At 45.1% G+C, this 14,184-nt stretch overlaps 1 protein-coding gene across 1 annotated transcript; it reads right to left on the bottom strand.

Moving 5' to 3' along the window:
- Positions 1-293: 293 nt before the first annotated feature.
- On the bottom strand, positions 294-9,441 carry PDCD2L (programmed cell death 2 like). The gene is made up of 7 exons (XM_066637493.1): positions 9,292-9,441; positions 7,272-7,435; positions 6,525-6,594; positions 4,922-5,319; positions 3,347-3,460; positions 1,505-1,656; positions 294-437 (listed from the first exon to the last, which is right to left on the bottom strand). Exons 1-7 carry the CDS (start codon positions 9,403-9,405, stop codon positions 307-309), a joined length of 1,143 nt encoding a protein of 380 aa, XP_066493590.1. The 5' UTR covers positions 9,406-9,441; the 3' UTR covers positions 294-306.
- Positions 9,442-14,184: the final 4,743 nt, after the last annotated feature.

Here is a 14,184-nt window from a genome sequence, read left to right as displayed (position 1 = left end):
AAATAATGCCTTCTGCAATCTTAATTGTTGTTGCCCAAATTCTCTAACGCCACAGGACTCCAAATATATCAACTAATATGCCAACTCAGCAAAGTGTGGCCACAGAATTCAATAATTTTATCTGATTTAGGTGGCACAAAACCACTTTTCTCTGCAGAAAGTCAAGATATTCCCCCACTTGCACTTTTTCTCTGTCAAGCAAATTTTTGGTGCGCACAAACCAACCTTCACTTTTGCTATTAAAAATAATAATTTTATCTAACATATAAGCTAATAATTTTATTTATACAAGGAATTAAATAGGGTTTATTTAAAGAGTTGCTGATCTGGATCTTCTTGCACAAACACAAATTCTTCCAAGGGTGCCGGATGGTCAACTGGCCAGCAACTCTTCTCACAAGTGTAAACGATCACTGTTCCAAATTCCACTGACACATCTAAGGAGAAAGCAATTTTTAAGGTTTCAGCATCATACGCTCAATATTATCTTAACAGTGCACAGATTTAGGAAAATGTTTCTGAAAGTTCACTTGAGAAAAGTTCATGTTCATTTGTTTCCCAGCTTCAAATGCTTCATTTGTTTCCTAGCAATCTTTCCAGTTTGCTATCATTAGAGAAGCACTGAAACAATATTAAATATTCTTCCAAGACTCAGGAGTTTTCTTTTTTGTTATGTCCCAAGCAAATGCCACTGCTATTGTTTAAAAAAAATGAAATTAAAATGGACATATAAAACATAAGTAGAGGTGTTTGTTTCCTGTAATAATTCTAATTCTTACTGAACAGACACAGAACTTACGTCTGAATAAAATAAAGTTTTCAAACACCTAAACATAAGGCAGAGAGAATGCATGGGATTCAGTGTTTTCCACTTTTGTTTGTTTATTTTTTGAGGGGGTGGTGGCTGTGGTCCTGGTGCACCTGTGCAAATGTCATTCATTAGTGAGGCACCTTTGTAGGAGAGGGTTCTGGTACTGAGCTCACTGCCTTTGTTGGACAACAGGTCAACCCAAGACCACCTGGTACCTATGCCAAATGCTTCCTCCTACCCACCTCTACTACTCCTTTTCATCTCTCCTGGATTTGAAAAAGAGGGAAACAGGAGACTGGGGGGCTAGACTTGCTAGCCCACTACTCTCCTGTTCACTTCCCTTTCAAATGCAAGGAGGAATAACAGCAGTGGAGGCAGGCGAGTACCCCCTGCCAACTCAGCCACAGCTGGCGTCACTTACAGGTCAGCCCTGACAGAGAAGCTGTTCTGTGCTCACTGGAGCTTAATCCCATTAAATTTCCAACTGGACCAGATGCTGGCCTGCCTCGTCCCCACCCATTCAAACCTCTCCCCAGAAAAGCATCTGTTATCTGATTCCATGGACATACATTTCTACGTACCTTAAAATAGTTTTACATACTTGTTGGGTAGAATTGGGCTTTTCCAGCTTATTCAAGTAATAAAAAAGAAAGGGTCTGTTCTAAGCTGAATTCCTCATCAGGAGTTCCATACCTTCATCCCTGGTCTTAAGCATGCTCACCAGGGCCGGCATAAGCTGAAATTCAAAGATTCTTTTACTTTTGCAGTTGTTGCAAGGTGGAGCTGCTGTCTTCATGTCCGAGGAAGGGCAGGTGACAAATAAAGGTTGGCCACCCCAGGAATACCTAATGGTGAGAAGGGAAGACCCCACACGTTGGCTTTGCTACACAGAACAGTCCCATTACAGCAGCAGGGAGGCTGACCCCCTTCTCTCACGCATGCACACAGCTGTGGTATGGGAGCTGCTTTTACCTGGGGGCGATCCTATACCCTTGGACCCTGTGTATGAATACTGTGGCCATGTGAGGCCAATCAGACAGGTATCTCTCACCCACTTTTCATCTGAAAGTGGAGAGAATCCCATGTGGCTGCTTAATTCACATGCATACTGTAATATGGGATTAAGCTGGTCAGAAACTGGTTCTCACACTGGCCTGTGTGTAGGGACCCAACTGCCCCCAGGAAATTCACAGATGGCTTAATCCAGCCATTTTCAACCATTTTCAAGCCATTTTCAACCATTGTGCCATGCCACGAATGGCCCGCAGGTGTGCTGCAGGAGTTGGGGGGGTCATTTATTAGTAGGGCCATTGGGGAATGTGAGCCTCCCCATCAACACCATGGTATACCGTGTCAATTGTCAAAATACTGACGGTGTGCCTTGACCATTTTAGTGCCTTGTCAGTGTGCCCCGAGTTGAAAAAGGTTGACAATCACTGGCTTAATCTGATGTAACTGAAACACAAAAGCTTGTTTCAGGTGGCTTGCAGATCTTTAGAATCAATTTTTATTTCAAATTAACCCCACAGAAATAGATTTCTCTTCAGAAGTACCACATTACACTGTGCATTCTGGGAAGAAATACAAGGAGTCTGCTTTCTTCCCGAGTAATACAGAGTTAACACAAGGACTAGGCCCAACAGACCAGATGTCTGGCTTGGTAATGCTTGTTAATCTTATGCTCACAAGTTTTGATACAACTTGAGGAGTGGACATTACAGGAACAGGTGGCAAGAGAAATTCTCCAAAAAAGGTTTAGTAGCAAGGAGGGCCCTCGAGACTCTCCTATGGAGACAAAAATCACATCTCTGCATTACCCAAAACCTAAGAAGACTGCTTGGGGTCCCTGGCTACTGATGAGGAAAGCTTTGCAGATCATGTAGCACTATCTGGACTGCACTGAAGACCCTTCCATTTGTTTGCACCACAGTGGTTCTCAGCATGCCAGATGAATTTGGGACTGGTGAATCCACAGCCAGGGCTCAGTGCTGATTCGCGGTGGGGGGGGGGGGGGGAGGTAGCACTTCGTGTTTTTGTTACAAGATTTGGCCACTTCACCCACCCTGGACTTTGCCTCTTGGTGAGATTCTGCCTTCAGCATATGGCCACACCTTGACCTGGTGACCTGTTCAGAATCTGTGGTCTCCTAAGCCTGTCCTCTTAATAACACTCTCCCTTCAGCTTCTCTGGTCCAATGGGCTGCATCCTCTGTTCCTTTAGACAGCATCTAAACAAAGAAGCACAGCTAGTGTAATAGCTAGAGTGTTGGAGTGGAACTGGGGAGATCCAGGCTCAGAGTACTACTCAGCCCTGACATTCACCGAGTGTTCCTGGGGCAATCATAGTCTCTCAGACTAACCAACCTCACAGAGTTGTGGGAAGAAAATGAAATGAAAGCGAGAAGAATCTCATATCCCATCCTGAGCTGCTTGGAGGGAAGAGCACAATGTATATGAAATAACAAAAAACGTTTTATGACTGCTGAGCATGCTGCTTGCTGTCCAGTCATCACAGGGACACAAACCATCAGCCTACCTTAAGATCTGTTCCTGGCAGGCAGAAATTCTTTTCATAAACTTATGGAACACCTGGTCTCTCTTTTCAGCTTCACTCTTCTCGTACCTCTCGTCACCACTGCCAGCTGCATAACTAAGTGAGGAGGGAATTGCCAATATTGCAGTAATTATGTTACAAAAATGACATCAGTGTCAGAATCAAGAAGGTTGACTGTGTAACAGGAGACGAATAAATGCAGCTAGTCTTCATTTGGCAGGTGTCTCAGTAATGACAATCACTGAGCACATTCAAGTGACACATGCCACAAGTTTCAGAAACACACCTGGATTCAGTCTTTACCCTTGCATGTCCATCCAGCAAAATCAACCGTAACCGAGGTCGCACTACTGGTTGCACTTGCTTGGGAGTGGGACTTAATTCCAAGTCAATAAACACAGGACTGGGCTGTACCAGCATTCCAAACTCCATTTTATTAAGGTATCAAAAGCCTTATTCCAGCTGTGTTTTTTCCCCACTTGACACAAATATGCAGACCAGCAGAGGCAATATATTACTGTATTGTGATGTATACATCACTGTATACATCAAAAGCATGAATATTTCTGCACCTCTAAAATGTTTCACTTACTGTATTTCCAAGAAAACATTTAGGATGAAGATGCAAGTCCCTGGGGGTCTTCTTTCCCTCCCAAGTAAGTTTTGTACTACACAATCTCTTTACATCCGGTCAGACCAGAGCAAATAAATTTGATAGGTAAAAAAAATTGTGGACTAGCACAGCTAATGTAATTCTTTTAGCACCATTAAATTAAAGCAGATAGAAGCAAATTACACACTCTGTCTTTCATCACTGATAACCTACCAGAGGAACAAAAGAAATATTCAGTGGTTAACTTTTAATTTAGTGCCTAGGCCTTTTTTCTGGGTTCAAGAGTCCCAATAAACTTGGGGAGGGAGGAGAGTTCTCATCTTTCACCCCACAAATCTTCCCACCCCTGGAGACCTTCTGATCTTCTCTGTAGTCTTTTCTAGAGGGGTGGGAGGTGTTGGTCAATATTGTGTTCTCTGTGGCAGTCCAGCAACACCAGATAGAAATCCATAATCCACTATTGGATTAAATGTGGATTTAATCCACATAATCCACTATTTAAAAATCTTTTCAGCTGCTGGCAAAAGTCAATTCTGATATCTGAAAGATGTTTGTACTCTCTTTGCCAAACACTTTTGGATCTAAGGGAGAAAAGCATTAATATTCAAATAAATTTTCCACATTCTTCTACTATCCTTCCTCCAAAGAGCTCAGGGTGGTGTACATTGTTCCTTCCGTCCTTTTATCCTCACAACAATTCTGCGAGGTAAGTGAAGCTTAGAGGGAGCAACTGGTCCCAAATCACCCAGGATGCTTTCATTGGCTGAGCGGGGATTTGAACCTGGATCTTCCAGGTCTAAGTCCAACTCCAAAACCAGTACACCATCCTGGCTGTAGGGAACTACAGACCTTCCAGCATCTCTGTGAGCTCCCCAAGCCAAACAGCCTCCTGCAGTAGCCTCTGTAGAGGACCTCCCACACCAGCCCCGAACGGAAAGTTTTACCTTCCTGACATCAATTGCTCCAAATCAACACCCTCCATCCACTGATACTTCTTTAGAAGTTCATAGGCATGATTCGTATCACTGTCATAGCCAAGATAGTCTTCTTCCTCTGCTACGCTAATGTAGTAAGGCTGGAACACAGGAGCAAGGCTGGGCATGGCACCCTCTTCTCTAGCTGAATTACTGGAGTGCAATGGATGGGAGACACCTGGGACATCATGCAGGCGAAGACTTTGTAAGTGGGATGCACAGTCTTCCTCTCTGGGTAAAGGTCTTGACAGTGTATGTAAGTCAAGCCTGTGGCCTGCAGTGTCATCAGAAGATGCCATTTCATCACCTTCTCCCCAGTCATCAGCTCCTTCACACCAATCCTTGGTTGCAAACAGACATTCCTGCTTCTGTTAACACAAAGTCAGAATCTTAGGAGAGCCATGCATGTTTTAGCAGATACAAGATTCTGCAAAGCTACAGGTACACTGTCAAGCTTTAAAAGCAATTCATAGCCCTATGCAACAACATAGCTTGATTTTCAGCAGGCATCAATATGGCCACTCCTGAAATAGACAGGAGCCTCATTTTTAATGGTGAAATCTTAAGCACACATTATTAATTATTATTATTATACACTACTTTTCAACACAAAGCAGTTCACAAAGTGGTTTACATAGCAAAATCAATCAATAAATAGATGTTATTTAATATGAAATATGTTCCACTGCACAAAGTAAAATGTATTTCTGGGTAAACTATCCTTAGTATTGGGCTAAAAAGACAACAAAAGAGCTACATTCAACTAACGTCTTCACTGCAAACATTTGCAAACTTAGCAGCATCAACCTCTTAAAGGTGTATTACAGGATTAAGGTTACTATCCTCTCCCTGGAAGGATAGAGGATTACTTACCTGGAAGTAAGTCCCACTGAACACAATAGGGCTTACCTCTGAGTAGACACGTTTAGGATTGCACTGTAAGGTCTCAAGTTATTTACCTCAGCATTAAGTAGATGATTAACTGATGCATCAATTCCATAGACTAACAAAGATAATTTCTTGCCTTTGCATCACTGGTCCATATTGGAATGTTTGCCACTGCTATTGTGTTAAAAGGCATATTAAGCTACCCAATATGCAGGACGTAATTTCACTTTTTAACAACCTAAATTATATTACATCAAACTATTAATGCTGCATCTTCTGTATGGTAACAGCATAAATTACCTTAAGTCACATATGTGTTGCATATACACAACAGGGACCAAATGTGTACAACTTTGGACCGGGTAAAAATAAAGCCTGTTCCATCCTGAACTTGTGCTTGCAAGGGGTGATAAGTGGAGTTAATCCCATAGGTGCCAACAGGTGTGAAGGCTTTGTTAACATCTGCCAATCAAGCAGTGATGATCCAGTGAACTGGTTTCTCCTGGGATCCACTATTTGGCTGGAAGGACCATCCTTGAGGAAGCTCGATGGCTGACACTTCAACAACGTTTCATCTGTTCTCATCTACTAGAAGCCATCCTATAGGCATCATGCCCAGTGTTAAAGCAGCCCCTTGGTTGCATGCTACTGCCCTAGGATGATAAAGCCCGCTAGCACAGGATACCTGGTTTGATTTGCAGTCTTGCTTTTCTTTTTCTTGCAGCTGCAAATACTGGGATCGTAACACCTTCCAGCTGTAGGAGAAGTGCAACACAGCATAGGGGAGGCAGGGGAGAAGAGAAGCATGAAAAAAAAGACTCACGTTGAACACAAGTGAAACATTTCAGAGTATTTCTACTACATAGCGTAGCATAGTAATCAAGGACCTAAAATACAGATCACAAATGCACCAGTTCAAATCTTGCCTCTACTATGAATTCAGGAGGCTAGACCAGTGTTTCTAATTGTTTGCCCCTGCCATTGCACCTCACATGGTCCACCTATTGGAAGTACCACCAGAAATAACTGGCAATGATTTTTTTGCCATTCACTTCTGGGTTGGGAGGCCAGATGCAACATGACAAACACCAGTAAGAGGCCCAGGGCAGATGGAAGAACTTTTCTGAGTACACAAAAAGTGCACACTGGAGCTCTGCCCACTGAGCCAAATCTCCTGCTGCAGCTTGTTGGGTTGCACAGCTGCTCTCACTGCAAGGTGGAGGGCGCCTGGGGGTCCAACATGTACTACCAAACACCACCTCAAGTACCACTGGTAGTACAAGCGCCACTGGTTGAGAAACAGTGGGCTAGACTCATCCTCAGACCAGCACCTGTAATTCAGGGATAATCCTAACCAACTCAAGAATCCCCCTCCCCCTACACAAGATATACAATGTGCTGTCCAAAACCACTGAGAAGAGAAAAGCATCACCTTTCTGGTTTTCCCCAGCAGCTTTTCCTGGCACATGCAAACACATTGATGATGCGGTGAAATGGTGAGCCTTCGAGGGGGGAATAGATCTGTACAATGTGCATCAAACCAGTGCTGCAAATCCCACAGGAAGGATGAACCAGAGTGACCGAAGGGATGTGATCCTAGGACAAAAGGCAAAGGCACAAAAGAGGTGCTCTTAGTTTTCAACAGGCAGTAAGCATCTCAGTAGCAAACACAAACTCTCTTCTGGAACAGGCTCAGGGGCTCCCAATGTGACAAAAACACTCCTCCATCCAAGGCAGCCATTTTCAACCACTGCACCATGGCACACTGGTGTGCCATGAATGGTCCACAGGTGTGCCACCAGAATTTGGAGGAAGGTCATTTATTAGAAGGGCCAATGGGGATGTGAGCTCCCACTGGCAGCACAGCGTGCCTTGTCAATTGTCAAAAACCTGATGGTGTGCCTTGACCATTTTAATGCCCTGTCAGTGTGCCGTGAGATGAAAAAGGTTGAAAATAGCTGCTCTAAGGTGTCCTCCAATGTCCACTGCACTCTGCACTCTGCTTGTCAGAGTGATGAGTGCCCCCATCAACCCATTCATAAATAGTACAGTTGTGAACTACTCAATGTTTAAATGCAGGATGGGAAGTCTTTTTAAAGAAAAAAACCTGTTGTAAACTACTTAACCACTGAAAAGTACTTACAAAAGTAGGTCCACTTACTTTTAATTCAATGTTAAAACAAATTTTGTAAGTAATTTTCAAGTAAAATCTCAGGTGGCCACATGGAACTGCGGAGATTTTTTCCCCCAACAGCTCAAAGTATTTGAGAAGGGATAAAAGGGGGCCTATGAGAGGGGATAAAAGGAGTAATTTGTACCCAGACCTAGCCAAAGGAGGGGGCCCAGAAATGTTCTGGGATCTTACATTTTCCTTTCTGACCTGGATGTGCAGCCCACACAGGATGCTGGAGGTACCATAGGTAGGTGGTGGTGGCTGTTGCCACAAGCCATATGCAGCGGGTCCAGGAACGCATCCATGACACTCCTTTACAACAGTGTCAAATCTGTGAGGAAAATGGCCTGCTAAAGCAACTCTCTGGCTTATGCATCCATTAACCATGAAGGAGTGCACAGGAATTCAGGGACACAGCTGTGAGACTACACCTGTGGCAGAAGTCAGTTTTGGTGCACACAGGACACTTTCCATTGTAGTATGAGCCTAAATACGATAATGTTCATTTTCTGCCATGATTTTCTATATTTAAAAGGTTTTAGAGAGATTTAGGAATTCAGCTGTTGATGCTGCACAGGTGGGTAGACCAGGGCTCCACATCAGGAAGACCAGTAATCTGGGCTCCAAAGACTATTCTGGCTGTTGCTACCCTCCCCCTTCGCTGTTTGTCCCCCTCCTCATTCCCAGTCTGCCTGCCCCTGTCATCACCCTCCCCTGCTTTGATTCATTCACTCCCCTCCTCCCTTTGGGAAGGGGCTCCAAAGAGGCTTTGAACCCCCTGGAGGTTCCTCTTGAAGGAACCTCCTCTTGGAGGCCCTAAGGGGCTCCCAGGCTCAATTTCCATCACCACTAACACTGTGCAGGCAGGTAGACCTGGGCACTGCATGGGGAAGCCCAGTAGAGCTGGGTCCCAAAGATTTTTAAGGCTGTTGACACCCTCCCCCTGCCCACCCCTGTCACCACCCTCCCAGTGCCCTGCCCCCTCCTGTCACCACCCTCCCAATGCCCTGCCCTGCCCACCCCCCGCCCCTTCCTGCCCACCCCTGTCACCACCCTCCCCCTGCTTTGTTTCACCTCCTCCCCCTTTGGGAAGGGGACCCACAGAGACTTTGTGCTCCCTGATAAAATGCCTCTTGGAGGCCCTGTGGGGCCCCCAGGCTCCAACCCCACCAGCCCCTCAAGCAGAACACAGGGAGCCTCCTGCCTGGACAGCACAGCCAGACAGTGCTGAGGGAGGTGCCCCCAGCACCAGCTCCCAGACCCCTCCACCCTTCCTCACCGGAGAGCCGCCCAGCTTGCTGGCAGCTCCCTGGAGCGGAGGGACCGCCTGGCAGGAGCCCGGCGGCACCGGGGCATCACGCAGCCCCAGCAGCACAGGCGCAGCGGCAGCCATCAGCCAGAGGGCGCTGCACCCACGTGGAGCCCCAGGGAACACGGAAGCCTCAGTCAGCTACGGACACCGAAGCGGGACAAACCGACCCTGTCCGCGTAACACTCAGGAGATGACTTTGTATGCCTGCAAAGCGCATGCGCATTGGCGGCTTGGTGCCGCTCTTTCCCAGACAATACGGTAACCACAAGTACTGCAATAGTCGCGCAGTTCTGTTTCTCAGGTTTTCTAAGGCACCTGGAAGGGCAGATTCTGCCTGCGTAGTTGGAACTCTAAAGGGGCCAAGAATTAAATAGGACTTGAATTTAGGACTGCTCATTTTAAACAGCACTCCCCTTCCGCTGCTGCTTCCCTTGTGGCTAGCCACAGACTGTAAGCTCCTGGGGCAGCACCTTGGCTTCTTGCTCTGCAAGTGCTGTGCTCCTGGATGGCTCAGTATAAATAAATAATACATAATACTCCTTGACGCTTTACAGCCCAATCCTATGCATGTCTACTCAGAAGTAAGTTCCATTGAGTTCAATGGGGCTTACTCCCAGGAAAGTGTGTATAGGGTTGCAGTCTCATTTAGACTGCTATTTGCTGCTGCTGACTTTGGAAACTTTGGATTTACTGTGCTCTTATTATTAATGTTGAACGTTGCTTATCAAGATGGACCACTGTCTGATGGAAGACATGACAGCAGAAATCCTGACTAAGCCCGTCAGGAGATCTTTCCCAGAATCTTCGAGCAAAGATGAACCTTGTGGCCTCCTGCATGCAACACTGAGAAAGTGTTGGCTTATGGGTACAATGCCACCTGCAAGACTCTGGGGGACAATGTACTGTCCAGATGCATGCTACCCCTTGCCTGCCCCCTGGTCCCTTGTTCAACTGCCTTTCTCCCTCATGTTCCTTTCTTCCCTTCCTAACCACTGAAGCAGCAGCATCAAGGCTGCCTCAGTCTGTCCCCATTGCTGAGGAACACCCCCCACCTCCATTCATGCAAAGGGTTCTCTGTTCCCTGAGTTGTAGAAGCTTCTGATATCCCAGGAAATGCAAACAGTTGTGCAACATTTTTTTTCTGGAAACCTGAATTGTCTCTGCTCCTGTGTGTTTTTTATGAATAGATGCAAACTGGCAGAGTGTGGAAAGGGGGCCTTTTGCTGGTCATTCTGCTTGCTAGAATCCCCCCTCCTTTTCAGTACAGAAAGGCAGCAAAGCGGGCATAGCCCATCTGGCACATATCGAGGGATGCAGCAGCATGGCTAGCCAGCATGCTCCTCCCTCTCCGCATTCAGGTTGAACATGGAGAACAGCTGCAGAGGGCTTGTTGCAAGGTGTTGCAAGGTTCAAAAGCAAGACTCAGTAGTCAAGGGTGATCATCTGCAAGCTTTTATTTCGTTGCTAGCAATGGGCATCTCATGGGACTCCTGTCCAAAGCATTGAGAGGAGTATCAATCTTAACCAGACCCTTTATAATATTTTGGGTCCTTTGTTTGAAGATTTGAACTTCCCATTGGCTGAAGTTTGACATCATAGATGGGGCTAACTCTTAATAGGCTGTAGATAGCCTTAGAGACACTTGATAGGTGAGCTTCAATTACAGGTTTCCAAATAAAGTAAAATTAAACCATTAAACATATTGAATATAAAGTTTTCAAGAACCAGTAGAGTGCACTATAACCTTATTTTACTCAGGACTGACCTTTTTGGCAAGACTTCAGACCTATTTCTTGGCATACATCTCCCTTCCTGATTAGGATGGCCTTGCTTGAGCCACCTGTCTTATCTCTCCTGCTCTCAGCAAAACACTGTGGGGCTCTCTGCCAACCTCTGTTAAGCAAGGTCCTTTAAACTTGCTTTTAACAGTTTTCTCTATGCCTTAATTCTATTTGTGACCAGTTACTTTGAGTACATTTACGGGGTCTATAGTGGTATATATCCTTGCTAGAAGTGACCTTACTTTAGTACAAAACAAGCCAAACTTTCACTGCATATAGGATTTCTCTTAAGAAATCCTTCTCCCATTTACCTTCAAACACATTACATGTTCTCCATTTCAGTTGCAACTCAAACAAAGGCTGAATGTTCTTGCTTATCTAATTAAATGTATTCTTTTTCTAAACTCATCTCTGCAGGTTTCTGTGTCCAGCCAGCTAAACCCTATTTCAGCCTGCCAACTGATAAGCTTTCCCAGTAATACTATGGCTTTTTTTTTACTGCAATGTTGCATATATGTGTATTTTCCCACTGCTTGTGTTATCTTGGCTGGCCATATACTTCTGCCAAGAAGGAGTTTTATCTATCTTTGAGTTACAAGCTACAGAGATACAGGTTTAGCAAATGCTTTTGCCAAGACATCTGCCTCTGCCAAGGTTGTTTGCCCGAAACTGTACTTATCTGAATTAGATTTCAGACTCTGAGGCTCAAGCATCTTTAATAATAAAATCAAATAGCTCTTTACTATTCTGTGTGTTTCTGTGCTTTAGTCAGACCTTTAATAAAATCAGGCAGTTAAAACTTACTTTAATGGCTACCATATCTCTATATATGCTGGTTACACTTTAAGGACAAAGACTATTTTAAAGCTTGGAAGAATAACTGGCAGGCAAACATGGCGATATCCTTGGCACTTCTGTGAGACTTCTGTGAAAACAGCAAACAGCTTCCAAAATAATTCCTCCAGTGTTTTAATGTAAGGCTTCTAGCTACACTGTCCTTTGCTCTAAAAAGCATGAAAGAATAACAATTTTAAAACTGTAAACTGTCTTTGCTAAGATGGGTATTCTTCTGCCAAATAACGCCCATCTGCTTGTTGTTATCTGTTTTAATTTGCTATTCAAACAGAGAGCCTTCAAAGGCAGAAGTTTCCCTAGTATTTTCTATTCCTTCCTCTTATCTTCTCCTCCTTACTTTCAAAGGGAATAGCCTTGTCTAAAATATGTGTTGTTCTTCTAAAATTTATCTCTTGCCAGTTAGTAACCTTGACATTTAGCAGAGCTTGCCAATTCAGCACAGCAGCCAGTTTTCAATTTTTAAGCTTTCCCCTAAATGAAAATAGTGTGGCTTTTAAAGCTTTTAAGCATTTGCCCTAATGGCATGTTACCCTGGTCATTCTGTCACCTTCTGTCAGGCTCATGTCATTTCTGAACTGAATCTGCCTGGTGTGAGTTTGTACTTTGCCACTGTGAAAACATCCAGCAAAACCCAACTGTCACCCTCTGATGCCTCAGAGCACTTTTGACGGCACCTTCAGTGTAGATAAAATTGGCCCAAAAGTCTGGGGGCATTTTCAAGCTCCCACAAGGCTCCAGCCTCTTTTTGCGTAGAGGGGTTTGCAATAATAATAAAATAAAATAATAATAAACTTAATTTTTATCCCGCCCTTCTCCCCAAAGGGACCCAATGAGGACCTGACCAAAATGTTCAGTGCTGTCAACTGAAACAGCCTCTTTTCCCATTCTCTTTCTTATAGCTGTGGGGTGTAGTGGTGTGAGTTGTGCACTAGAACCAGGGAGGCCAGGCTTGCTCGAGTTCCATCTTGGTCTCACTGGGTGATCCTGGCCCAGTTGCTGCCACTCAGCCTCATCTACTTCACTGGAGGCCGATTTGAAGGATAATTGCCTGACTGGCCCTGCAACATCCCCCCACCCCACCCACGGCCCCTCCTTGCTCTTGCAGGTGAGTTTGGGACATTTGCCCTGAATCATTTATGTGGAACAGGTTCAAACAAACTACCTCTACCTGTACTGGAATCGTGGAAGATCTGGCGAGGAGGTAGAATGTGGTGTCTGCAGTGGCCCCTTTAAGAGTTAAGGTCTGGGCTTTCAGCAAAGGGTGTGCTGCACAGCTGCAGCCACTAGAGGCAATGAGGTCCCTAGGGATATAAGGAGCACCTGAGGCAGGAAGGGTTTGTGGGTTGTAGAAGGAGTGCAGGTAGGAGAGGAGACTGACTGGGCTTATTGACTCTGGACTTCAGCTTGGCAACTCTGATTTGACTGACTTACTTGGAATCTGACCTTGGACTGTGACTTGGCTTATTGACTCTGGACTTTGGCCTGGATACTCTGACTGACTTTCTGGCTAATGGACCTACTATACTGTTGACTTATGGCTCTGCCTTGTGGACTGACCTTCTGGCTAATTGATTATCTGGCTCACTGACTAACAGACTACTCAAACAGGCTGTGGAGAGCTGGGGAGCTGAGGTGTGCTGCTATACCTGGATGGACTGCTGCCTTAGGAACTGGGTCCCTGCAGTTTAAACAGGCAAGCTACCCTAGTGGTGGAGTCTAGCAGTACTGCAGTAGAGAACTGGGGCCATTGTTGGGGAATGAAAGGGGAGCTACTGAGCTTAGAGTTGGCATAAGTTCCCTAAGGGAGGCATGGACTGGAAATCTGGCAGAACACTGCTGAAGCTGCTTGTGAAGTTGCAGGCAGGCAGTGAGCATCAAGCTAACCAGGAAGGGAGTAGAAGTGCCAGTAAACATGCATGGTACAAGCACACAGGGCTGTAAGCCCACTGGACTGCTGTGGGGAATAACGGGATCATCCAAATTAAACCAGGGTTGTTACAAGTGTACACGGCCCTCAGTTCCTCAGAGAGAGGGTAGGATAAAACATCAAAAGGAGAATTTATAACTAACACACCACTCACTATTCTCCTAATAAAGATTTATTCCTTTTTTTTCCTTTTTGCAGATATCAGCTTACCAGAATGTACTTGAAATACACCTGATGAGTAGAGATTCAGGCTGAACTGAATCGGTCAATTCTTTGTCCTCCTGCATCCCCCACCCG

The sequence above is a fragment of the Tiliqua scincoides genome, chromosome 9, assembly GCF_035046505.1.
Source record: "Tiliqua scincoides isolate rTilSci1 chromosome 9, rTilSci1.hap2, whole genome shotgun sequence".
NCBI classification, from domain to species: domain Eukaryota; kingdom Metazoa; phylum Chordata; class Lepidosauria; order Squamata; family Scincidae; genus Tiliqua; species Tiliqua scincoides.
The sequence above is the reverse complement of the archived record's forward strand: the minus strand, read 5'-3'. Positions and strand labels throughout refer to the sequence as shown.

Coding starts and splice junctions, on each gene's coding strand:
- PDCD2L (XM_066637493.1), bottom strand. CDS start 9,405: ATGGCTGCCGCTGCGCCTGTGCTGCTGGGGCTGCGTGATGCCCCGGTG. Junction 3,461..4,921: donor GAGCAATTGATGTCAGGAAG/GTAAAACTTTCC, acceptor CTCCTCACTTAG/TTATGCAGCTGGCAGTGGTG. Junction 438..1,504: donor GCTTAAGACCAGGGATGAAG/GTATGGAACTCC, acceptor CTTTCTCCTTAG/ATGTGTCAGTGGAATTTGGA.